A 27,725-nucleotide genomic window follows, 5' to 3' on the forward strand; every position below is an offset into this window, starting at 1 on the left:
CGGGTGCTAGTCATTAAAGAGGTCCGGGGAGGAGACTAATAGAATCCATTAAAGTTCATTCAAAAATTGTTATTGGAAACCTCAAATGAGCAAGACCCTTAAAACTAAGAAAAAGCTACTTTTCATTTTATCCAACACTCTTATTATTTTGCCCCACTCAAAGCATTTTTTTAAAAATTCCCTTCTCCTGGCACCTGGGTGGCTTAGTCAGTTGAGCGTCTGACTCTCGATTTTGTCTCTGGTCATGATCTCATGGTTTGTGGGTTCAAGCCCCATGTCAGGCTCCGAGCTGACAACGTGGAGCCTGCTTGGGATTCCCTCTCTCCCTCGCTCCCTGTCCCTCCCCCACCTGTGTGGGTGTTCTCTCTTTCCAAATAAGTAAACTTAAAAAAAATATTCCCTTCCCCAGAGTTGAAAAAAGAAAAAAGCAAAACCAAAAACTACAAACTAGAAACGAGATTAGAACACCTGGTTTATTGGGGAAAATTCATAATGAAAACAGCAATGGTTTATTCTGCAACTTACAAAATAATAATTTGGTATATAAAATGAATTGGTTTTCATTATGTAAGAACAAATGGTAAAAAAAAATAATAGTCAATGCGATATATCATATATTTGCCATTCAGAGAAACCTCACATCCCTGATTTTTCCCATTGTATGTTTTATATCAGATATTTTAAATCTCTTTTCCGAGGAAGACCAGGTTTGTAACTACATTTAAGGTGTTGTTTACAATTGCCATCTATCAGAAGCTGTGTCTATATGATTAGAGCCCAGTCAAGCCTGAGATGAAGAATTCAAGCCATTTCTTCTCCTGACGCTGTCTTCATGCTACTTTTTGATAGGAATGGCCCTCCTGATGCTTCAATAAACAACCAAATCACACCTGTCAGCCGCGATGAGTTAGACCCAGCCCAGCTTTCAATCAGATCTACTGTGTTCCCGAACATATAGACACAAAAGAGTACAGATTTATGAATTCAGCACTTTCCCACACCCCAACCCTACAAGCCACTTCAAAAGAGAAAATTTCATCTTAACATTTCACTACGTAAGGAGGCCTGACTACGGCAGCAGGCTTTGGCTATGAAAGAAAACGTTTGTAGATGCCATATCAAGTTAACATGAAGTTTTGCAAAAAAAAAAAAAAAAAAAAAAAAAAATCAGGATATTAGTTAGAAATTCTCTCAAATGGTATGCATTTAGGAAACTATTTTGCTTCTTTAAATAGGTGAAGGCTTGAAAAATATATATTTTTTGTATTTCTTGTAGAATAGTTGGTCACTGACAATTTTTACTAATACCGCTCTCTTCTCGTTGGCTTTTAATAGACCCAGTCCATTCCACCTGAGAAAAACAGAAACCCGATCAGGTCACACCAATCTTTGAAGCCTTCTCATTTTTTACCATATAAAGGGGTTACGTTTCATATTCATATTCTTTTACAAATGCAGTATAAATGGTATGGGTAGAAATAAGGAGATACGGGCATATTACAGGTAATTAATTAAAGGAAGTAAGTTTTGTTTACAAACATATATAAAAGGTGAATATGAAACTGTACCGCCATTTAAGACATATTTTCTCCCAAGTTATTTAGCATTGACTAATTTGATGATATGCACACTGCCCACCAAACGGGTTCGAAGAACGCTGAGGAAGACAGTTTCTTGCTCTGGGATCCATCTTGGCAGCATCGAGTTTCTTCTGCTCACTCCCCACCTTAGGCGGATGTGTAGAAGTACCTGGGCTTAGCATTGCCCAAAAGGTCATCTTCATAGTTGGGAAGGCAACAGAAGAAGAAGGCACAGCCGATCAGGATAATCGTGGCCGCCCACCCAAAACCATAGGCCCAATTATAGATGTAAGTGACGGCAGGGTTGGCATGAAGGTCGAAGGTCTGGGTGTACTTCACGGGGTAAATTACCAAGGAGATGATCTGGAAGACAGCTGAAGGGAAGAAAAACATCCCAAAGAGTGAATATGGACGCATGGATGAATGCGTGGTACCAACAGATTAACTCCCTCTTCCACAATGTCTTTGCCTTTACATAACCGTTAAATCCACTTCGCGCTAATGAAAGGGACCGGGGGAATGTGGTTAATCATGAGCCAACACAGGTTATTGAGTGTTGTATGTCAGAGATACCTGGCACTGAGCAGAACACTGAATATACGAAATACAGACAGAACAATTAGGGACTCTCTCGGTAGTACCTGTGTATGCATTACGTTTACTAAAGTAAAAGGTGCAAAACTATAGTACAGAGTAGAAAGCAGGGTGGTACTGAAGAGTATTTTTTCATCTTGGTAATTCCTGTGCCAAACACAGTTCATATTTTCCATGTTAGCAAAAGTAATATGTACGCATATACACACGTGTGCACAACACATACGTGAGACAATGTTGATAAACTACACCACTGGAATAGTCATTTAATAAACGAGTGACTAAGTGGCAGGCACAGCAAGCCAATGACGCGAATGACCAATGTAGGGAAGCACCAGAAAAGCCTGCAGAGGAGGCAGGAATCTGAAGAATAAATAGAAATGGAGAGATGGAGGTCGGAGGCAAGAATGTTCCAGGATGGCGGGACGGGAATTCAAGAGGGGAAGAGTCAGTGCCTTGGGGAAGTGGAAGGAAGATATAAGAAAGAATGCACAGACCCAGAAGATTTCTAAGCTCTTTGGTAGAAGAGTCACCTTATTACAGTTATTATTCACCATATTGGCATTTTAAGCAAATTAAAAAAAAATGCAAACTTGATTAAATCTATTTTTGTCTTATTTTCCAATGAACATGCATAACTCTACAAAGCTGTAACGAGCCTCCACGCGCTATGCTGCGTTCTTGCATTCTCTCACGCCATAGTTCACCCGTGCATTGTCACATCATTGGACATGAATGCATTTTCAATCTGTGACATTGAGACACCAGTCTGCACCCAGAGGGGCCAGCTGGCCGTGCTCTGGAGAGCAGAGAGTCCTCAGTCCTCCTCCTTTCACTGAAATGCTTTCTGCCAGCTCCACGAATGCATCCTCAAAGTCATTTTCTTTTCCTTTTTTGTTTTTTTTATTGCTAGAAAGGCCATCAGTGTTTCCACATCATGGTTTGTTCCTTCCGTTTTTCAACTCAAAATATTCCCCTTCTCTGGCAATTTAAGAAGAGCGATCTCGGTGCAGATCTTAACATTTCTCTGTTTCTTATATGCTTTAAATGGCAAATTCTTACTTGTTAAGTTTATTATTTACTGCAAAATATTGCGTAAGACATAAAAGCAACCCTTGCCTATATTATCTTCAAATTCCCCTGGTCATAAATGTTAAATATCGTTCACCACCTGTTTCAGTTCATCATATGTAAAGTTCTTACAATGATTTGGATCTATTTCTGCACAATCTTTATTTTATCGGTACTCAATTTTTCAGATAGTAACCCCAAGACATACATAAAATTAAAAATAATTGTTGCTGCGAAGTATTTCTTAGAAGTCCAGTAGGCCCTAACTGAACGTTGCTAACCACTAAAAGTACACTGAAGATTCCTAGGCCTTTCCCTCTTCTATCAACATGCCCCGTTCTACTTATCAAACTCTCAAGGCAAAAATGAGTACTCAGTCGTAAGGTGAGAAGGCAGAATTAAGCAGGACAGTAGGCAGTGAAGCTGTGGGAGTTTGCCAGAATTAGTCTTCCTTACAACAGAAACTCCTGCAACCCTGTCAGCTCGAGCTGGCCCTTCCCAGATCGTAATGTTTTTAACGCTAACATGGAGGAAAGAGTTTAATTGGGATTTTTTAAACGATGGTAAATTCCATACAACATCATGTTTATCATGTAACCACTGGTTACGTGTACCATTCGCCGGCACTAAATACGTTCCCAATGTGTGCAATCATTACCACTCTCTCTACCTAAAACTTTTTCAACATCCCCAACCTAAACTCTGCTTACCCCTCCCTCTCTCAGCCCCTGGTAAGCTTGGATCTACTTTCTGTCGCATAAGTGAAATCATAAAATACTTGCCCTCTGTGTCTACCTTGTTTCTCTTAGCATAGGATTTTCAAGGTCCATCCACCCTGTAGCATATATCAGAGCTTTATTCCTTTTGATGGCTGAATAATACTCCATCGTATGTGATATACCACATTTTCATTTAACATTTCCTGCAACACTTGGGTTGTTTCCACCTTTTGGCTGTTGTGAATAATAATGCTTTGACCATGGGTGGACAATCATGTCCAAGTCCCTGCTTGTTCAAGTCCCTGCTTTCAGTTCCTTGGGATACATACAGACAAGAGGCATTGACGGGTCATATGGTACCAACTAGGGTTTTTCAATGAACATGAATGTCCCAGTGTTATTTCTAATGGTGATTAAAATAGGCGCCCATCTAGTCTTCTAAGGCATGTGAAAGGAAGATACATCGCGTGTGTCGGTTTGATAAAGTCTTATAAATTTAACTACGAAAGCCAAATAGAAGCGGAAATAGGATTCAAAAGATTCTTCATGTTTTGTGATTCCAAACCACTTCTGGTTTTAAAATAGTATTTGAAAAGCAAACTTTGAGACATAGGGAACATTGGAGTAAACCTTATGTTTCAATTAAGAGAAATTCTCCAAGGTAAAGGTGAGGGCCGGACCTGTACGGGCTGGTTCTCTGAGGCCACCTCCTTCTTCTGAGCCAGGACCCTTTTCACCCCCAACTTGTTCTGCCCAGGTTCTGCGAGCACCCTCCCTAAGCTCAGGGAACCCAGAACAGGGCGGTCTCCCTCTGGGCTCACGCTTGATCTTATGCACCTCTTCTAATCACAGGGCTTCTGACTTGTTCCAAGACCATCTGCTCACTCTGTACTTGTACTCCAGGTCTGTAGCTGGATTTCTGCTTTGGTCCCTCGAGCCTAAGTTGGTACATTGAGAAAAGACCTGTGGATTTTCTCTTCCTCAGAAAATCCAATGTTGCATCTAAATTCAGTTCTGCGGCTGAGGTCCCTAGTGCCAGGATCCCACCTAAAATTTCAAATAAATCTTGCTCCTAGACTCCTAGTTCTTGCATTCCATTAATAAATGTTCACTCTGACCGCACTCACCTACATAACTAAATTCCCATCCCCCAGAACTGGCTCTATGATACAAAATGGCAATCCCAGTCCGGGCGCCTCCTAGAGTCTCCCGTCCCACCACAGAAACCCTTTCTATGCCCCACTATATCATAAGCTTCATCCTTCAATAAGTAACATCCTTCAATAAGTAAAATGGCTCCGGGACATTCCAGCCCCCTCAGCAAGGGGATCAAGGAGGCCAGCACTGGGATCGCTATGGAAACACTACACTTCCAGGGCTGACTCAGCCCTGGTCCCTCAAGGTAGGGGTGTCGCTGGACATGGGGTCATCTATAAGCGAGAGCAGCACGCAGAGTGACAACCTCCTCCCCTGGATGGAGGACATGTAATACCGTCTGAGCCACAGGAGGAAGGGGACCTAGATCTTAAGACACTTGACTGTTAACTTCTGCCCTTGGTGACACGTTTTCTGCAAACAGATCAGGAAGTGTAATTGTCAAGGGTCATGGGAGAGACAGTACTATAGTGATGCCTACTGAAGGTATGAATTGCTGACATAGTCTTACCAGCCAGGGCCAGGAGGCCTCCAATCACCCTCAGAAAGACAAGCATCTGGGGTCCACAGAGGGCAAAGAAGGAGAGGATGAAACAGATCACCAGGATGATAAAGCCACAGAAGAGCATGGCAGCGGCTGCCCTTCCCCACGCTGTAAGAGAAAAGAAACAGTAATTAATAAGACAGACATGCCAAATTTAAAAATCACTTGTCGAAGCATCAGTAGGAGTTTTTTGCTCTCTGCTCATTATATCTGGGCGCAAGGACAGCTTTTCTGACAGCACTTAAGCGTCTCCGTATCTCAAGGGAAGAAGAGGCAACTCGTGCGGAGGATGCCCGATACGTTGCTACACAATAATGCCTTCTCCCCTCAGAGTTCGGGCGAATGTTTAGATCTCTGAAAGGAAAGTTCAAACTCATCAAACTGTTTCTCACGTAATAAAAAGGCCACATAAACAGGTATCTTTAAAAGGTTCACTCAAGTTCTAACACAACGCAACTATAGTAAACATTTTTTATATTGAGCAATTAAATTAGAATCCCGTTAGGAAATGGTTCAAATACCTTGACAAAACATTGTTGTTTCGTATTCATGTTTGGTTCTGTGCCAAAATAATCATTGAAATCATCTGCCTCATGACTAGGCAGAGATGTGAAATAAAACAATTTAATTATGAAGAAGCTGTGACTTCATAACAAGTTTAGGTACAAATATATCCAGTTGCTAGTCTAAATTTTAACGTCTTGAGCTATTCAGGATATATTTGCACAAGAGCTCTTAGTTATTGATATTGGCCCTCAAAGGTCTCAGGATGAAGTGACAATTGATTTCTGGGTTTGAAAATCTGCACGGGCACCTCCGGTCCCGTGTTGTTCTACCTTGAGCCTGTGGAAATATGGAGAGCCATGTACCCTGGCCAACAATCCCAGCCAATAATTCCCACTGCACAACCTGCACGGATTTCTCAAATCTCTTCAAATACAACCTCTCTAGAGGGCCTGACACTGATGGTGTAATCGCTCTGTGCCAGGCTCTGTGCTAAGAACCTGACATGCCTTAGTTCACAGAATCTTCACAATCTTTTTAAGGTTCATACTATCATCACTTCTTTAGCGGGGTGCCTGGCTGGCTCAGTCGGTAGAGCATGGGACTCTTGATCTTCGGGTCATGAGTTTGAGCGCCACATTGGGTGTAGAGATTACTTAAAAATCAAAGATCTTTATCATCATTTCTTTAGAAATGAGTCTATACGAAGGCTTTGAAAGTTCAAATAACCTGTCACGTAGCCACACGGCTGATAAGTGCTTCAGAAAAGTTCGATTTCCAGCCTGTCTAAATCTGAAACATGATTCTTTTTAGGTCTATAATTTACATACCATAAAATTCACCCTTTCAAAGTATGCTCCTGCTATATTCACAGGGTTGTGTAACCATCACCGCTTACCATTCCAAAATTTTCATCCCCCCAAAAGAAGCTCCATACGTGCCACCCCCACCCCTTTCTTCCAGCTTCTGGCAACCATTAATCTGGTTTCTGTTACTATCAATTTTCCTGTTCTGGACATTTCATATACACGGAATCCATACTGCATGGCCTTTTGCGACTGTCTTCTTCCACCTATTGTGTGGCCAGTCTGCATTTTATTTATCCATCCATTCACTGATAGACGAACACGCACTCTTAATCTATTTACTTTTTTACTGCACTCAAAAAAGCGAGTCATGTGTTCATCTGCCCTGGTTTCACTCCTCCTCGAGCACCACTCGGCTGACAAATTCATCCTCCCTTAATTCTAGGTCATGTGGTCACAGTGGAAGACACAGGGGGCAAAAACAATAGGGGCTCGGAAGCCAGCCAGACTTCATGTGCGCCCTGCCTCTGTCACCAATTAGCCACCATCAGCCTGTACATCTGCTAACCTGGGCTAAAAATGCCTTCTTTCAACATTATTGTGAGGAGGACAGCCCTTGTGTGAAAAGTCAGGGAGCTAGGAAGGCTCCAGCCTTTACCACTCGAAAAGTGCCTTGCGTATTATTCCTCTGACTTTTCTCCAGTACCTCACCTTTCTCCATGTTCTTTCTGTATTTCTTTACTTCTGCACTTCTTTCCATTCGTTCTCGTTCCTCAGTTGCCCACTGCATGTTTACATCATCATCTGTTATAGACAAACTTTCTCCAACCCCCATGCTCCTCCCAGATCATCCTCTAGGTTTAGGAATGACTGGGTCGTAATAGGTTATTAAGAAGAGAACACATTTTTATATGTCTCAGAAATACCATGTTTTCCCACAAACTACCCCTTAGTGGCCTGCAAGATGAGGCAGAGACAGAGCATGAGTGGGCCTATTTTATATTTATAAAATTTTTTTATAATTTTATATATTTTTTATTTATATTTTATATATAATTTTTTATTTATATTTATAATTTTCATTACTTTCCTCCAGACCTTTTTTGCTCTTTCCGGAGATCGATCGGAGGTCTTAGGGGCAAGATAAAATAGAAATGTTTTATTTTAAATCAGAAATGAATAAAGCCAGAATGTGAAATGTTCTCACTTTTGCCTCGTCCTTCAAGTAAGGTAACTTGCAAGAGAAGTGGCATCGTGCTATGGAAAGAATAGTAATCAGACCATGTCAAGGTCGAGCCCATAGATCACGGTGTCAAAATCATCAGTGGTGCTTATTAAAAATACAGATTCCCGTGACTCCCTCCAAGCCCAACGGATCATAACTCAAGAGGTGGTACCCAGGAATCTGCGCCTTACCGGCATCTCTTACATCCATACTAAAGTTTGAGAAGAACTAAGAGAGATGATTAATCTCCTTATAAAAACAGAGCGCTGCCAAAAAAGAACATGTAACTTTCGGTATATGACCCACTGTCGATTACAGTCTCATTTCTACGGATTTTTATGGCTGCTGTCAATCATTACAGCTAAATCCAATTATCAAATTCAAAGAAGCAGACACTGATTTTGCCTTTTAAGTTGAGTTCACAGGTTAGAAACTGCCATGAAAGGCAACCAATCTGTATAAGCATACGGAGGAGTGCACACATAATGAAAACTTGCGTAGCAGAATGTGAGTCTTCAATAATAACAACAAAAAAACCTTCCTAACAAGGAGCATATTTTGTTGACCAAACTCTGACAGTCACAGATTAAGGTTTGAAAAGTATAGCTAACTAAATGATGAGGGATGTAGCTATGACGAGTAGTGTTAATAATTATTCCTGTTTATTTGGGGAAGATTAATACAGATTATCCCCATTCCCACTCCCTCTAACATGATAGCTGAAGTGTAATTTACATTTCGTTTCACGTACTTGAAAGGAATTCAGAAAATAGTGAGTCCCTTCGCCTACCCTGAAGCCAACAGGTGAACACAAATATGAACACAGCCCATTTTAAGAACTTGGCCTAAGCTGTGTGAAATAATCCAGTAGTGTCTTGTTTACTTTAAACGCTGAGTCTGAGAAAATCAAAATGGCAAAGTAAGTGGCCTTTTGTCTTGAGAAAGGCTTCCCTGGAAGCAGAGCACGTGATAACCTGCTCCTGCAGCATGGAAACACCCACACTGAATCATTTAATTATCACAGAAGACAGAAACCTTGGCACAGTTTGGAAGACCTGGCTGATGAGCGATGAGTAAGGCAATCTGCCCTCTCCTATCAATGGCTGTTTTGCTGTAAAATGATGAGATGGACCCTACCTGGTCTGATCAAGGTCATCCCAGCCCAACATTCCTCCCGAGAAGGGGGCCGACAGCCATGCAGACTTATAACATGGCAAATCTCCCCGACACACCTTGTGAAAAGTTAAGTCTGCACCCCGAGTACTTTTGGTTTCACTTAATTACCCAGAATGAGCCTAATACCTACAAATGTATCCAACCCTTTTAGGAAGGATTTCTATGTTTGTATTATACCATGGTCTAAATTATACCGTATTTACCAACCCCAAGAGGAAAACATCTTAAAGCTATTTCTTCCATGAATGTACAGATGGATGGTCCTTGGCTCTTCGAAGGCAGACTGTCCATCTTTATTCTGAAGACAAGTCTGTTCTCCATTATTATTTTGTACACAAAATGTTATTGTCTTTCCTAATTATGGTTTGCGACAGACAGCAGGGAGGATTCTCACTGTCAATTAGCCCTCGCCGAACAGGGACCACAAATCACGCAGTACTACAGGTACACGGATGCTATGTTTCCGTGCAGGAATGTTTTTTGTTTGTTCTGTCTCCTTAAGGGAAGACCAATTTGGTGTTGTATATAACCTATTACATCCTAAATTTATTTTCTAAGTGCCACTTGGAGAAGTTCATATTATTAAAGAGACCAGCCGCTTTATAAACCCACTTTTAAATAAGATTCATTAAAGACCCATTTGGATAAAGAACAGCCTACCTAATTTGGCTCTCACTTGCAAAGATTCAACATCAGATCGACACCAATGGTCACTAATGTAATTCTGAGTTTTTCCTAGAAAATGCTTTTAGGTTTTTTGTACGAGAAAAATGCTATTATCTTTTTTCCAGTGATGACATTTGAAAATGCAATGTTACAAGACAAATACAGCTAGGAAAAGACCAGTAAGGTCAACGGATAAGAAAGGAGCGAGAAAAAAAAAAAAAGAGGAAAAATAAATACCTTGAATGCCACGCTGGAAACCATAAATCAAACTGAAGTTTGTGAAAAGGAAAAAAAAAAGAAAAAACAACTTACAGACGAGAGCACTACTAATATTTTTAGTATTGTGGGTAATATTTTAGAGACGGTCACTAATTGTTCCTCCAAAGTTAGTTTTTCTTTTAATGGATTTGCTGCATTCTTCAGTAGTTTTCCATGTGGGCACCCAACACTGACCATGACAGTCTGGTCTAGCTAGCCCCTTACTCAGTACCTTGCAGATGCCCACTTGTCGCCCAATTAAAGTAGAATCCCTTTCCAGAACAAAAGATCCATCTATTAATAAGGAAGGGCCTACCTAATAAATCTGAGCTTTGATCAGATCTCATACTATTTGTATAGAGTTCTTTAGGTCAGATAGACTCTTTATGTCATGGACTGAAAACTGGATAAAACCATGATTACAAGTTACACAGTTCCTGTCTGCAAATAAGTATACACATAGATGGAATATATATTCAAAAAGCCTGGTGCATGCCCAATGAGGAGGTAATCTGCAGGAATATGGACCAGTGCTTCTGAAACTATACAGTGCTTACGTGTCACCTGGGGACCTTGTTAAAATGCAGATTCTGGTTCAGAAAGTGGGGCCTGAGATACTGAGTGCCCAGTAACCTTCCAGATAATGCTGATGCTGCTGGTCTGGACACTTTGAGTAGCAAAAATCTTGAGGGCAACTCATAACAGACCTCCAAAAAAAAATTACATAGGAAGAAGTGATTTTGCAGAAGCTTTAGAAGACAAGCAAAGCAACATCAGGGGCACGTGCGACAGCATCCAGTTGGCGTGAGATTCTTTACGTGCTCTACATTTTCTCCTGAAACTGAGCCAGATGATAACTACTTACCACTGTGTTTTTACGGAACGATGATACTTTGCCCCGTTATGGTCTTCTTTGAAAGTGTCCGTGGGGAAACCATCCATCCCATACGGGAAGATGTGAAAACGGAGAATTGCTCCCTCAACTTGGACAAGATGACTAGCAGGGAACTGGGGATCAACGGTCACATATTTGAAAGTCAGATGAAGAAGGCTGGGAAGGAGAATTTACACAGAAGCACATTTGAGCTCCATCGGCGTAAGACAAGTACTTTTTTTTTTTTTAGAATTTTTTTTTTAATTTTTTTTTTTTTTGAGACAGAGAGAGACAGAGCATGAACAGGGGAGGGGCAGAGAGAAGAGGGAGACACAGAATCGGAAGCAGACTCCAGGCTCTGAGCCATCAGCCCAGAGCCCGACGCGGGGCTCGAACTCACGGACCGTGAGATCGTGACCTGAGCCGAAGTCGGACGCTTAACCGACTGAGCCACCCAGGCGCCCCAGACAAGTACTTTTAAACAAAGAGCAGCGTCCAGGGAACTGAATTAAGTTGCGAACAAAGGGAAGAGGGCTCCGCTCATCGTGGGTGGTGTTGATGAGCACAGGCTTTGGTGAAAGTGTAAACAGGTGCACTCTTACGCCCTTCTAATTCTCATAGCCTGTGAGTCTGTGCCCGCTTGCACGGAGAAAACAAGTTAGGTCACTAAAAAGGGAGTGAGGCTGTCGGGCGATTACTGCCAAGTGCAGCAAATGGCTAGGTCACAAGTTCCCACATGTCTGGATTTTATAAATGAACACACATATCTATGCTTTAATTCGGAAAATCAATGGAGTGGCCAACCTTTATTTTTCTGTGTAAAGACATGAACACACACCCACAAAGAGTAATCTACCTACTAATGCCTAATTTCATAAAACAATAACATTTCAATATCTCACCCTACCTCTCTGCAAAAAGGCCTCAAGAGCATAGTCTCAAAATGAACTCTTCTAAGTTCAATTTCCCCTAATGTAAACCTATTCACTTTGTACTTATGTTTCTCATTTCCTGTACATTTTAAGAACCATAGGGCTAAATGATCTAAAAATATTCACATAATAAATACTCTGATTCTTGGACTTATCCAAGACTGAGTTCATGTAAAAAAAAAAAATACCATTCAATGCATTCTGTGGTATTCAAAGGGCGTCTGGTAAAATGAAGCTCTGAACTTGTGAGTTCAGATCTAAAGCAAGCACTCTTGGACTTGGCCGTACTGACTCCCCGCTGCCATTCTTGGTGCATAAACTCATCGCCATTATCCCGGTGCATAAATCCAACTCCATTAGTCTCCACCCTGACAAGCCAGAGCTTGCTTGGGCTTTAGAATCTGTATCACTGACACTTAAAATATCTTCCTGATGTATTTCTTCTTAAAAACGGGGAATAAAAGGTGCCGACGGTACAAAGACAGTCTGCATGAACATGCATTCCAATTTAATTTTGCATTTTATTTACATGTGAAATTCGAACAATTATTTCAATGTTCTTTTCCTGTTTGGAGAAATATAAATGTGAGGTTCTTTCTGTGCTTTACATGCTCATGATGTTTTAAAAAATTAAACAAGTATTTGTTAAGCTGGGTATCTATTTAGTTGTTAACACCATGTAAAAACAAATATCCAGCTTATAATTTGGTTGATTTATAAGGAAAAATGAGGTGATGTGGCAATCTGAAATTCTTTAAAAATCTGTCAATAACCACGAGGAATATAATATTCTGCATTTTACATAGTTCTAAGGAACTATCTCCCTTTATAAAAACATCTATGTTATTAGTATTATTGCCAATACTTGAAGAATAATCTGTGTTTTTAATATCAAAATGAGCATATTAATGTTATGAATATTAATACAAAGAGATGGTCAAGCGCTTTGTAATAAAAAGGTATATTTTCTTAAAAGTTACGATGGTAGTTACATGTGTGGCTTAAAGTTACCTGGGTGCTCAGTAGGTTAAACATCCGACTTCGGCTCAGGTCATGATCTCGAGGTTCATGAGTTCGGGTCCCATGTCAGGCTCTGTGCTGACAGCTCAGACCCTTGAGCCTGTTTTGGATTCTGTGTCTCCCTCTCCCTCTGACCCTCCCCTGCTCATTCTCTGTCTCTCTCTCTCTCTCTCTCGTAAAAATAAATGAAACAATAAAAAAAATTGTTTTAAGTTACAATGATAAGTCACGTTGATGTTCTAGTACATTTCAAGAAGTTTTTAAAAAGTGGATGTACAAAAGTCAATCCTCTGTATTGAGATATTTTAATTAGAGCCATCCACCTTACTCTTTGTTGTGTTTATACATACGTGGGAGTGTGTGTAAACTGCTCACTACATTTTAGATAAACCTCCTATAAACACGTTGTTTTCCGCAAAGCCTTACTGGGGTTATCTGAAAATCTCCAGGGTTCAGAGATGCCTAGATAATCGCCCTGTAGTGTAGGAATACACAATTTTTACACCTGTTAAGGAAGCCAACATCCATGGCAGAAAATAAAGTGAAAGTGTAATAAACACTCCAGCTCATCTCTGACCAGAATGGCCTGAAATGGACCTCTCTTTGAGAGTTCACATCAGTATTCTTCTTCCCACGGTTGCCTAATGACCATGACCGTGGATCCTGGATTCATGATTTGATTCCAGGTCTAGAGCAAAAGCTGCATCGAATACGTTATTGGCACTTACTTCTGTTTGCAAACGTCACAGGAATAACTAAACTGAGATGTTAATGCCACTGCCCCCTTACGGAAATCAGTCTTGCCGCATCATACAGGTAACAGATTTTTCAAGACCCGCTTGGAAAACTGAACTTTACCAAAAACCAGTTTCTTTTTTTCTTTTAAGTTTATGTATTTTGAGAGAAAGAGAGAGAACGTGAGTGGGGGAGGGGCAGAGGGAGAGCAAACCCCAAGCAGGCTCCACACTGTCAGCGCGGAGCCTGATGTGGGGGCTCAAACCCAAGAAGGGTGAGATCATGACCTAAGCCCACATCAAGAGTCAGAAGCTCAACGGACTGAGTCACCCAGGCGCCCCACCAAAAACCAATTTCTATATCAAATTGAAACATAGTTTATGGACTGGATCAGTGTTGTCTTTACAATTAAAAAAGTTAATGCTTTAGCCTTCTAATTAAAAAATTGCACCAACAAAACCTGCTTATTCCCTTCCACATACAAAGCATCATTCTGAGGCTGGAGGAGCCACGCCCTGGGAAGGTGAGCTCATCCTCCAAGTCCAGAAAAAATAAGAACTGCATTGTGTGAGTTTCACAAGAGGGCTGTAGCCATAGCCAGGGAGAGCCGTGCAGGCTAGATCATGTCCCAGCAGCAGTGCTGATGGCCGTTCTGGCAACACGTCTCTTCCAGCCTAACCTTCACATGCGGAGGACTGCAGAGTACTCTCTGGGTCTGTATTAGTCTCTGTTCTGACGTCTGATCATCAAGTCCGTTTAAAAGAACACATCTGTATAAGCAGTCTTCGTAAGTCCCCCAGAGAGACTGAGTTCCAAAGCATTTTGGCTAAAAGATACAGATGTATGACTTCAAAGAAATTAATTCCCTTTAAAACCCTAAAAGATCTGAGATACTAGAAACCCCGGCAGGAGTTCTGTTTGTTTTAAGAGAGGAAAAACACAGACTTTAAGGCAAGCAGGAATTCCTTGCGGTCTTTACATTTCATTACCTGCTAATGAGGACCATGCCTCCTTTTGTGGGGCAAGCTCATGGTGAGAACTTCCAAACAATTCCGCAGTAGATAAGATACAGCACCAGGCTCTGGATACGGGGCCCCCAGAACCAGAAATAAACTGGGTGCTTCGAAGTCCTAGGCCACTTCAGAGTAAAGAATCAAGTCAATCGCCCTAGCAGGGAATGGAGAAAGACAGGGCAGGCTTCTTCCTCGGTTTTAAACTCAGTTGCTAAAGCCCCATTCGAGAGCACTTGCTTTCAGTTGGGAATTGGGCTAGTATTTAAACCCTCCTCTCCAGCACCCCAGGCACACAAGGCTAATCACAATAGATCCCAGCTGTTTTTGGCAACTACCCTTTGTGGGGGGTGGCAGCGGGCAAGAATGTGCCCCTTTCCAGTGGCGCTGATTAAGTAAAACACCCAGGCTGCTCCATGCTGGAAAAATAAAGCAACTCCAACTGCAGTATGTGAAATTTGTCAACGCTGCTTCATTTTGCTGGTGTAGAAGATGTGTTTGCTGTGTAGATTTCAGATCAGATGAAAATAACTGAGTTTTCTCAACAGCAATGCCGTACTTAAGTCAAAAAGACACCCCCTAAAACCAAAAAAAGAACCAGAACTAGCCTGCTCCTTAAAAGAACCGCAGTACCCATTGAAATCATAACTAACACTTTCGCCAAAAATTCCATTTTTTTTTTTTTAATCGAGTAAGAGTTGCTTTCACTCAGTTCAAGCCAAACGAATACACCGACCTTGGGGAAGGCGCGTATATTTTCATCTTACAAGGAATCAGAGGAGGCGGTGGCATAATGGCAAGAGAGTTCACTAGGTCTCCAAGAAAATAGACTTTGTTCGTTGTATTTACTCATCTAAACCTCTTTGATGGCTGAAAAATCACCTTTTGCATGTCACCGACAACCCCTACAAAAAGTTTGAACTAGGGCCATTTTGGCCCAGCTTTGAGCCTGGTTTTGGCCACTGAAAGCTGCTACTGCTTTCTTTTGCTCGGGTCGGATGCCTAACCTAAGCTCTAAATAGATTTTTTTTTTTTTTTTAATCACTCACTACCTCTGCCCCGGTTCACTCCTTTCGCCTAGGGCGGCCTCCGAAGGCCAGAGGCCGCGCACGCCCAGCCGCAGCCCAGAGGGCTTCCCGGAGGCGGCGGCACTCACCGTACTCCATGAGGCTCTGGCAGCCATCCTCGTAGGACCCGCTGCCGCCGCCCTCGTGGAAGCATCGCCACCACAGGGAGGACGTCTGGATGTGTTCGCTCGACTGCAGCCAGCCGCGGCCGGCCAGCGCGATGATGTCGAAGGCGATGGCGCTGAGCAGCAGCAGGGGCAGGATCCACCTGCAGCGCTCGCAGGCCAGGCCGCAGCGCAGCATCTCGACGGTGGCGGCGCGGAGGAGAGGAGCGCGCGGGGCTCGGTCGCCGGCGGAGAGTGGCCCGCGAGCGCAGGCAGCGCGACAAAAGGGAAGAGGCCGCGGGGAGGCGGCTCCCGGAGGACGCGGCTCGGGGCGCCGGGGCCCCACCTAGATTCCGGTGACTCACGGCGCGCCGCCCCGACCTGCCCGGCCGGCCGGGGTGCGCGCGGGGAGAGGCGGGGCCGGGCTCGGGTTACACCGGGCGTGGGTGAGCCTGGCCCGCCCGCGCCGCCCTGGAGCCGCGGGGGGCCGGCGCCCGGCCCGGGAAGGGGGCCCGGGGGAGGGGGGGTGGGTCCGGGCTGCAGCCCCGCGCGCCTCTGCGCCTCCCCACTGCCCCGTTCCCCGGCCTCCTTGAGCCTCTCACGCCAAATGTGGTTCTTCTCCGTGCCTCGCCGGGTGCACGTTTTCATCCGAGCCAACCAGCTAAATATTTCATCCCCGAGGCCGGATAATGGTCTGATTTTCAACAATCCTGCCTTCAGGTTTCAGGCAGTTTGACAGGGGTGTCCACGTTGTACCTGTGGGTCAGTGCCGCACTCCGGTTGAACGCGTGCGCAACCCAGGAGCCGGTCCCTGACCCTCCTAAGCAGAGGTGGGCACTTCCTCTTGCTCTCCACCTTTGTACCTTGTACCGTGGCTCGCTTTTATCTGTTTATGTACTCGCCTTTCCTGCTGGGTCTGGAGCTCTTCGCCAGCAGAGGCCAGGTTTTATTCAACACAGTGGCTGGCGCTGTGTCTGGGTCTTAGGGGGAGCTCAAAGAAACATTTAATGTCTGAACGCACAGGATTTAACAGATGCCACCCCAGTCTTGGAAGCGCTTTATCTTGGCTTCCCAGATAGGTTCAGGTTCCGGTCTGCGGCAGTCCACTCTCCACCACAAACCTGTCCCTATTGAAGCCCCACTTAATCTCCTCTTTTCCTTTACTATTTTGAGGTTTCTCCAAATGAAAGCCATAGGTCAGCATGCAGCCAGCGCCTAAAATCCCACCTCCAGTGTCCCGGCCCTGTTTCTGTCACCACCATGACTCGGGTGTGGTAGGGAGGGTGGGGTGGCAGCCGGGAGTGGCACTGAGGAGAAACAGATTCTCAGTGTCAGGCCCCACCGTGGCCTTGGGCAAATTATGAAAAACATCCCACGAGGGGTCACATCTTACCTTTCACCTCCACAGATCTCCGCTGAATCCCACCCATTTGTTCTAAAAGACTTTGCAATGTTTAAAATTTAGTCCTCTGTTTCACTTCGGTACTCTCGATAGAAACAGAGGACTATTTTGCCTTAAGCAGCTCTCCGACAATTGTTGAGGACTCATGAAATAAAAGTGCTGAGGAAGTTAGTGTTTGAAACCACATGAAAAAAAATTTCCCCAGCCTTAATTTTACATGAACCGAATTCACATATTTTCCTTAGAGGCCAATATTTTCACTTTGAAAGAAGAGCATGGGGGTGGGGGGAGGGCTTCTGCCAAGAGTTAACTGCCTGCGGTGGAGACTGTGTAAAGAAAATAAGTTCTCGGGGTTTTCAAAAGTTAGGCAAATATTTGTTTAAGTAGCTGTATCTATAGTATATTTGTGAGGGAAGAAATCAGATTCTTACAAATCAAATAGAGCACTCATCAGGAGCAAAGTGGTTTTAGACAAAACGAGAGTTTCATTGGTCTGAATATCTCTAAATGATTTGGGACTAGATATACCTTCTTTCTCTTGTTCCAATAGATTTGAGGGCAAGAGAGTATTAATGAGGTGAAAGAGAGCAGAGAAGCTCTTCGGAATTTCTGGAAGAGACTAAACCCGCCCTGTCTGGATACTGTACCTAACATATGTCTCTCAGATTGTGGAACCAGATGGCTCAGGTTCAGATCCTTTCTGATACTAGCCGTGTGATACGGGGACACTTAGCTTCTTTGTGCCTCAGTTTCCTCATCTGTAAAGTGGATAGTGCTCACCCCATAGTGTTGCAATGACTATTAAAAGAGCTAACATATGTAAAGTGTGCAGAATAGTGCCTGCACATCGTAAGCCACAATAAAAGGGTTGATGGTGATGATGTTCATAGGTTTCCCACTCTAATAAGATTAGAAAGGGGCCTTTGCATGCTTGTAAGGAACAAATTCTTTGTAAGAATACCAACTGTAAATCGTTACGTTTTCGCAGACAATGCAATCATTCATCCTGATCATTATTAGTGAAATGATAGCTTATAGTGGATAATAGACAATTAAATAGTCCCCCCTGCTGGATAACACAGGGATCACAGAGCGCTTGACAATGTAAAGTGTATCTGAAAAAGGTTTTTATTTTTATCAATTGGGGTTTTTATGGTTATAAAAGCAATAAATATCACAAACAAAACTGCGTGAATATATCATTTAAAAACAAAAACATGTAGTTGCTTTACTATCTTCTCTAATGGTCATAGTAGCTAATATTTGCTGGGAGTTTACTTTGTGCCAGAAAAGTACTCCACATCCCACCTGGTGAGGCATGTCCTCCCATCACCTTCATATAGACCAGAGGACTGGGGCACCAAGAAGTTAAGTAACTTGCTCAAGACCGCACAGTCCCCGAGTGGCAAACCCACACGTCATCCTAAGCCGTTCGTCACCAGAGCCAGTGCTATTCACAATAACCATTTGTAAGAATTTGGAAAATATTTCTCCAAAAGTTTCCTTCTTTCGTCCCTCCTCTTTACCCTTGTAAACATCCCACCCACCACCAATTCTTTCCTGAGCTGTAATGACATGGTCCCAGAGAAGCTGCCATGACCTCACTAGTAAACCAAAGTGATAACCGTGCAGGTGTCGAACAAGCAAGGCACAGGAAACCAGGCATTCTGAAGTCCACTTCTTGCTGACTCTGTGTTTCACCTCTAATGTTTGTCCCATCTCTCCCCTTCCCCTGTTCATGCAAACTTTTAATTGTCTCTCCACTCTCCCTTCCCATTCCTTCCTGTCTATTCTACCCAGTAGTGTGACAGTAAATGTTTAACAACCAACTTTCTGAACCCCCCCCCAATCCTCAACTTATAGCATCTGCCAATTTCCATCAGGTAAAACTCCCCCAAAGCTGATATCCAGCTACCGCCTTGATGTCACTGAACAGAGTTTGGAGGAAATATACATAATCATCTCTCTCACGCTAGTAAAAGCACACCCCTGCGTCTACCCCCAATATCCTGCTAAAACTCCTCCCGCAGAGGTCACCAGTAAGCTCATATTTGCCAAATTCAGTGGCGATCATTAGCCTCTCTGTTCCGCTAGATACTGTGATGTCTCCCTCTGTAAAACTGCTCTCTGGGCTTCTATAAAGATGTTAAAGCCCAGTGCCTACAGATCATCAGGAACACACCTATAGTCAAATGAAGTTAGATTTATTAACTCTGCAGCAAAGGACACTGCACACCACGGGAAAATCTGGGAGTGTCTCAGAGGATGTTAGGAGAGCTCAGTCAAAAGATTTAGGCTTGGGGCGCCTGGGTGGCTCAGTCGGTTAAGCATCCGACCATTGGTTTCGGCTCAGGTCATGATCTCTCGGTTCTGTGAGTTCGAGCCCCACATCAAGCTCTGCACTGACAGTGTGGAGACTGCTTGGGATTGTCTCTCTCCCTCTCTCTCTGCCTCCCCCCTCCCTCTCAAAATACATAGATACACTTAAAAAAAAAAACGATTTAGGTTGATGCCAGGTGATTTTGGAGAGGGTTCAGGGATGTGGCTGTTTTGTTCTAAGTTTTTTTTTGTTTTTGTTTTGTTTGGTTTGGTTTTTCACTTTTTTTTTCAATATATGAAATTTATTGTCAAATTGGTTTCATGTTTTGTTCTAAGTTATGCTATATCAGGAAGAGTGCTATCTTATTTTGTAGTTGCATGGTGCGTTTTTTTCTGTGTCCAGATGTGAACACGGAGCGGTCTTGTTTTTGTTTTGTTCTATCGTAATGATAAGTGACCTTGTCTGATGTTAACATTCTGTGAGATTACTTATGCTTGACATTGGATCGTCCTGGCCCAGCTACTGGCTGCCAAAACAATCACCAACTGTCAGGGACTGGCTTTTTCTTTCTCTTTCCCCGGGTCACCATGAATCTCTCCCTCCGTCCCTTCCCCTTCTCCCTAATGTGCTTGTCCTCCTCTGACCCTTGCCCTCACCCAAGGTTGGATCCTCTGGGATTCTTTCCTGTGTCACCCTTCGGTTCATTCTAGACATTTTCTTTGTGTTACGTCGTCCACTTTGAGGATTTCAACCCCTATCTCTATATTATTCATGACTTGCAAATATACCCACTTCCTATCTATGCTTCTGAATTTTATATCCAACTTCCAGCAAGTGTCGCCACCTGGATTCTCAACCACATTAACCAACCCGTACTCTTCTCCCTGTAGCCCCTGTATCACCTCTATCATCTTGGTCACCAAAACGAAACCTCCAAGATCATCCTGGACTCTTTCTTTTAGACCCCGTTCAAATGCAGTAACTTAAAAGTTTTGCCAGCCCCCAGACAGTCTGCAGTGCAGACTCTCAGCTCCACCCCTCCTCCCCTCTCCCTGCCCTCACTGCCAGGGCCGTGCCCTCCTCCAGTTCTCAACACGCCCCTCTCCCTAGTCCGTCTTCCACAAGAAGACTAAAGTGATCCAGCTAAATGTGGGTCTGACTCTGACACGCTCCTTGATGCAGCCCTCACTGATTCCCCATCACCTCTGCCATCAGGAATGAGATTCCTAAAAGTAACACACAAATTCTTCTGTGGTCTGGCCCGTTTTGCCTCTCCAACCTCATCTGTCCCCTTTACTCGCTTTCTTATCTTGTCAGTTCTCCCCGACCTGTCACTTCAGGGCAACCTGTAACTCTAAAATGCTATGACAGTATAGATAAATGAAAAAAATTCTGACTCAAAATGGAAAGAATATGTATTTATGTGGAACAGTAGATGGCAGTGGAATACTGTTCTTCAGCATAACATTTGCAAGACCTGAAATTGATCAAATACCCATAGAAAAACTAATAGCCAAATAGTAGTATGATTTTTAAAATGTCTCTAGATTTTAGTTAATAGCAATGCGTCCATATTGGTTTCTTAATTAAAGCAAATATGCTATGCTAATGGAAAATGTTAATATAAGGAACACTAGGTGCAGGGGGTTATGGGAACTCTACTATCATAAGTTTTCTATAAAACTGAACTATTCTAAACTATTATTTTTAAATGCCTCTATATTCTTAGTATATAATTTTTCTCATACAAAGAAATAAATATGAAAACCCAAATAACAGTCATTTCCTCATATAAAATTAAATACAAGGGGCGCCTGGGTGGCTCAGTCGGTTAAGCGTCTTACGTCAGCTCAGGTCATGATCTCACAGCTCGTCGGTTCGAGCCCCGCGTCGGGCTCTGTGCTGGCAGCTCAGAGCCTGGAGCCTGCTTTGGATTCTATGTCTTCCTCTCTCTCTGCCCCTCCCCTGCTCATGCTCTGTCTCTCTCAAAAATAAATAAACATTAAAAAAATTAAAATTAAATACCAAAAAACCCCCATCAATAATTAATCTTTAAGTTTTAAACATAAGCGTCAGATATTCAGAAATAAAAGCTATTCATTTAACATTTTACTGTCCTGTTGTGATTAGGAATGCATTATTTTAGAAAATCTGAAGACAGGAAGTATAAAGAATACATCACCCACAGACGATTGCTTCTTTCTTTTCAACCACAGTCAAGGGCTGCTAATATTTTGACCTTTGGTTTTAGACTTTTTCTCCCCTGGCTCCTAGCAGCCCACATTCTTCTGGTTTCCTCCCACCCTGCTTCAGGCTTCTTCCCTAGCATCTGTATCAAACCAGTGGGGTTCATCAGGATTTGACCCAGGCACCTTCTTCAACCTCTGCATTGTCTCTTTAGATGACCGCCACTATTCCTGTGGCTTAGATACTATGCTGGAAACTTCCAAGTTTATTTCTGGCCCAGACATCTCTTCTAAGCTTCAAATTGAATCTCTCACAGATAATATCAGACATAAAACAGCCCAAATTGAGCACTTTCATCCCCAAAGTGTATTCTACCCCCTTCTTTGTCTTATCCATATTAATAAATGGTACCAGCATCTTCTAGCTTCTTAGAAGCCATCCTCAAGCCACTTGTCCCATATCCAACCCATCAGAAAATCATTAGCTGCCACCTGTAAAGGTGTATCTCAGGTCCACGCAGCTTTTGCAAGTTCATTATCACTGCCGTACTCCAAGCCACCATACTGCAATAGACTACTGTAATAGCTTCCTAATTGATTTTCTAATGTCCATTCTTATCCCCTTAGAGCAGCCTGAGAGATGTTTAAAGATACACATCACTTTCCTAGTTCAGGTTTTAACAAAACAGCAATGCCCATGACACTTGGATTAAAATTTGCCCGGTCAGCAGCTGGCTGGCCCCTGCCCACCCCTGTTAAAGAATTGATGTGCCTTCGTCTCCTGATAGAACTCTGATACAATTTTTAATTATCGAAAACATAAGAAAGAAAACGTTAAATCCTCATAGCGCTGTCACCTATTCAGAGATAAGCACAGTTAATATTTTTGTATATTTCTTTCTGTTTCTACTCTTTCTACATGGACACACTCCTGCATCTATATGTATGGACAGTATATTATATATATATGTCTGTTTTTAGAAGATTAGGATTGCACTCTATAATTTTGTAGCCTGGTTTTTTTTTTTCACTTGATAGGTAAAATATGAATATTTTGAAGTTTTAATACACAGTGCCCTTTACTTTTGCCACCAATAAGCACTGACCTGTCCGGCCTTGGCTACCTTTGATGATGTCCCCTGTTTGGATCGGTTTTTTTTGTTGTTGTTGTTTTTTAAAGTTTTTATGTATTTATTTTAAGAGAGACAGAGCGTGTGAGCGGGGGTGGGGTAGAGGAAGAGGGAGAATCTCAAGCAGGCTCCACGCTGTCAGCGCAGAGCCCGGCGTGGGACTCAGACTCATGAACCATGAGATCGTGACCTGAGCGGGAAACCAAGAATTGGTCGCTTAACCAACTGAACCCCCCAGGGCCTGGGGAAGATGTTGCCACCAAGTGGTGCTGATGTCACTGCAGTGCACTGTGCTAATGCAGGGCTGTGCCTGGGCCTGTGGGAACAGAGAGGAGGGGGCATCACTCGTGGCCCTGGAGCAGTTGGCACATTCATTAAGAGTGGGAGACAAGGGCTCGTTTCAAGCCCAGGTATTCTCGGTGACCCAATTCCACCTAAATCCCCATGCCACACCCCTCCCTCGGACCAACATAACAACTTCCCAAAAGGGACGCGTTGATAGCCTTCTGGTGGGTAGGGGCCACGACTATTTGTTTGAAATGCTGGGTCCAAAGGCCTCCACCCCGTTACAAGTAACCTCCCTTTGACTTCTCACGACCCTCTGCAAGTTAAATTCTGTTAGGCCCATTTTACAGATGAAGAAAACTGAAATCGAGCTATTGAGTAAATCATGTTCGCCGCTTTTCTCATGGCTTAGACTCTATGCTGGAAACTTTCTTTCTTTCTTTTTTTTTTTTTTTCAACGTTTCTTTATTTTTGGGACAGAGAGAGACAGAGCATGAACGGGGGAGGGGCAGAGAGAGAGGGAGACACAGAATCAGAAACCGGCTCCAGGCTCCGAGCCATCAGCCCAGAGCCCGACACGGGGCTCGAACTCACGGACCGCGAGGTCGTGACCTGGCTGAAGTCGGACGCTTAACCGACTGCGCCATCCAGGCGCCCCCTTTGCTGGAAACTTTCAAATGTATTTCTTGTCCAGACTTCTTTAGTAAATAAGAGGGTTCGAGCCCCGATCTACTTGTACCGTGTCCATACCATGTCCCCTCCACCATAAGTGGTTTCTTAGGGAAGCACAGCATTCTGAACAAACAAGGGAACAGTGTTAATGAAAGGTTACCATGGACACACACACTGTATAGAAAGAGGTGCAACCTCAACATCATTTCCGAGTTTTGAATGTCATTGAATAGACAGAGAATGAAATACGGAGCTCGCATCATGTCATCTGAAACCCAAAATTTAATTAGAGAGAATAAATGCTTACATTTTTTGGCGTCTCAAGGTATGTGGCACTTTTATTTGTACATGATAGGTATTAACTACTATATTCTCAGAACAATCTGATGAGGTAGGTACAATGATCGCATCCACTCTGGAGATACAGATGCCGAAACAGATGGTTTGAATTACTCGCTTAAGATCACCCAGCAAGGTGGGCTTAGCTGGGATTAAAGCCCAGACCAACTTTCTCGGTCTAAGGTCTCAGCACCTAACCACCACGAGAATAATAATATTAGCACTTGGGGCGCCCGGGTGGCTCAGTCCGTTAAGCATCCGACTCTTGGTTTCGGCTCAGGTCACGATCTCACGGTTTGTGGGTTGGAGCCTCGCATCAGGCTCTGTGCTGATGGCACAGAACCTGCTTGGGATTCTGTCCCTCTCTCTCTCTCTGCTCCTCCCCTGCTCTCTCTCAAAAATAAATAAATAAACGTTAAAAAAAATATACTAGCACTTACCACGTGCCAGTGCCTTCTTCAAGCACACATCAGTTTGTCTTATCCTCACAGTATTATGAGCAATGTACAACGATTGCTTCTACATAACAGATGAGGAAACTGAGGCACAGAGAAGCTAAATGACTTTTCCTGGATAGCTCAGAGAGTAAGGGGCAGAGCTGGGCTCAAGTCCAGACATTTTACTGCGGAGTCTGCCCAGTTAACTCCTAAAATTCAATTTTAGTGTGCAAATCCTTCAATCTATTGTGATGCAGTTAAAATTTGTAGAGCGTATCCAGTCGTTGGTATATATTCTAAGACTACTTATCTTTCCAGGGCGCCTGGGTGGCTCAGTCGGTTAAGTGTCTGACTTCGGCTCAGGTCACGATCTCACAGTTTGTGAGTTCAAGCCCCGCGTCGGGCTCTGTGCTGACAGCGCAGAATCTGGAGCCCCCTTTGGATTCTTTGTCTCCCTCGTTCTCTGCCCCTTCCCCGCTCACGCTCTCTCTCTCAAAAATAAATAAACATCAAAAAAAAAAAAGACTACTTATCTTTCCAAGCCAGTGCCCCAGTGTGCTCTGTCTCTCCCTCTCCCTACCCCCACGCTAGTACAAAGACGTTTTTTGTGCCCCAAGATGACCACTATATTCTAGGGTTATTTCATCCTGGAAAATTTCCAGTAAATATCCAGCTAAGACCTCAATGTGTCAGACATGCTCTTAAAATACACTTTTAAAAAATATACTCACAATATAGAGAAAGGGATGAAAAGCATGGTCCCAGGCTGTGCAGAAAGGGATGAAAAGCAGGCCCCAGGTTATACTGGGGCATCTGAGCGGCTCCATCGGTTAAGCGGCAGACTCTTGATTTCATCTCAGGTCATGATCTTGTGGTTTGAGATCTAGCCCCCCATCAGGCTCCATGCTGACAGTGTGCAGAGCCTGCCTCTGGTTCTCTCTCCCTCTCTCTCTCTCTCTCCCTCTCTCTCTCTCTCTCTCTCTCTCTCCCTCTCTCTCTCTCACTCACGCTCACTCTCTCTCAAAATAAATAAACTTAAAAAATTTTTTTAAACATAAAGAAACTTTAAAAGTTACACAGACTTCTTTCTTTAGTGAATTGAAGGAACCATCAGTGTTTGGGAGACTTCTTCTATTTGAAAATTCACACACTTCTGGGGCGCCTGGGTGGCACAGTCGGTTGAGCGTCCGACTTCAGCCAGGTCGCGATCTCGCGGTCCGTGAGTTCGAGCCCCGCGTCAGGCTCTGGGCTGACGGCTCGGAGCCTGGAGCCTGTTTCCGACTCTGTGTCTCCCTCTCTCTCTCTGCCCCTCCCCCGTTCATGCTCTGTCTCTCTCTGTCCCAAAAATAAATAAACGTTGAAAAAAAAAAATTCACACACTTCAGTCTGTTTCTGATACGGACAGTTTGTTCTATTTGAAGTTTTCTGTGAGTTTTTTCCTGTTTACAACTGATCCGTTATGTGAGGCCACCTCAGCCCAGCCCCTAATGGCTTCTGAGAGACCACTTGGCCTTGTCTCCTCTCCACACGGGTCTCCGCCTTTATCTCTCGAACTGACCTTAAAAACCACCAGAGGAAGTTTTGCGCTTCTGTAGCCTTTTAGCATCCACGTAATCTGCCAGGCTCCATATCTCTTGACTTCTGGAAATATAAATGCCACGTAATAAATTGAGTTGCCTTAAAGATAGAGATTAGAAAGAAAAATATATTCTTAAATACATGAATCTTTGGTACTATTTCATATCTCTGTCGAGGACGAAACAGTCATTCCTCACCTCCCGGAATCTGCGTCTGAGTCAGCTGGCATTGCCATGCAGAGAGTGAGGTGACGTGAGCAGCAGTCCAGGGGGCTATTAATTTATTAATGCTCAATTAGAGAGTGTTGAAAGAACTGTGTTGGCTCTTAGAGCCCACGTAGAATATTAAATAGAATACAAGGATATCTTCAAGTCATTTTGACAAATTTGCAGATGGATTTTTCCAAAGATGAAATTAGCAGAATGACATTACTTGTCCATTACTGGATCCTTGTCACTGTTTCCATTCACTGGACCCACATGAAGACTTCCCTAAGTAAAGCAAAATCTATTCATTCTTTTTCTAATCCTAGTGCCCTGTACACACAACTATGCAACACACAAGGTATATGAAATAGAAATGCTTTGTTTTAGTGAACCAGTGATGGATTTGTGGTTTAATAAATTGGTGATTGTGTCATACATGAAATTTATAGAAATCTTCATTTATCCCGTATGCTCTTGGCATATAGCTGGAGAATCCTAGAGGTCTTTAAAAAAAAGTCACTGAAGGGCGTGTGGGTGGCTCAGTTGGCTGAGCATCTGATTCTTGATTTCTGCTGAGGTCGTGATCCCAGAGTCATGGGATCGAGCCCTGCATCAGGCTCCATACTGAGCATAGAGCTTGCTTAAGAGTCTCTGTCTCTCCCTCTGCCCCTCTCCCCCCCATTCTCTCTCTCCCTAAAATAAAAATTGAAAGAAATCACTGAAATTGCAAATGGTAAACAATAATTATGGGCTTTTTGGATTTTATTTTTTGGTGTTTCCAAACCACTTTATGAGTCACAAAATAGTTTATAATCGATGCAGCAATTTGTAGTTTAATTATTTTCTTTTAAGAGGGTCGCTCTTTTACTTTTCCAAAGATTTAAAGCAGTGTTTCTTTTAAAAACAGCCGTGAGTTCATCAAGCACTTTATCGGGTGGATTTGTGGCAATTAGAAAGAAATATAGACCCCACCTCTGTTTCCTTGGAGTTTACAATTTAATTTGGAGGACAGCTTATACTGGAATATACATGAAACCAAGTAGCATTAAAAAGTATTTATGAGTAAGTGCTCGGTGGAGATATATTGAGTAGACGTTCCGAGGAGAGCTGGAAAGAGAATTATGGGTAGG

At 43.2% G+C, this 27,725-nt stretch overlaps 1 protein-coding gene across 1 annotated transcript; it reads right to left on the reverse strand.

Annotated features, from left to right (window-relative positions):
• Nucleotides 1-459: 459 nt before the first annotated feature.
• On the reverse strand, nucleotides 460-16,344 carry LOC122490019 (p53 apoptosis effector related to PMP22). The gene is made up of 3 exons (XM_043592444.1): nucleotides 16,026-16,344; nucleotides 5,631-5,771; nucleotides 460-1,954 (listed from the first exon to the last, which is right to left on the reverse strand). Exons 1-3 carry the CDS (start codon nucleotides 16,237-16,239, stop codon nucleotides 1,728-1,730), a joined length of 582 nt encoding a protein of 193 aa, XP_043448379.1. The 5' UTR covers nucleotides 16,240-16,344; the 3' UTR covers nucleotides 460-1,727.
• Between the last annotated feature and the right edge of the window lie 11,381 nt (nucleotides 16,345-27,725).

This window comes from Prionailurus bengalensis, chromosome B2 (genome assembly GCF_016509475.1).
Source record: "Prionailurus bengalensis isolate Pbe53 chromosome B2, Fcat_Pben_1.1_paternal_pri, whole genome shotgun sequence".
In the NCBI taxonomy this organism is placed as follows: Eukaryota; Metazoa; Chordata; class Mammalia; order Carnivora; family Felidae; genus Prionailurus; species Prionailurus bengalensis.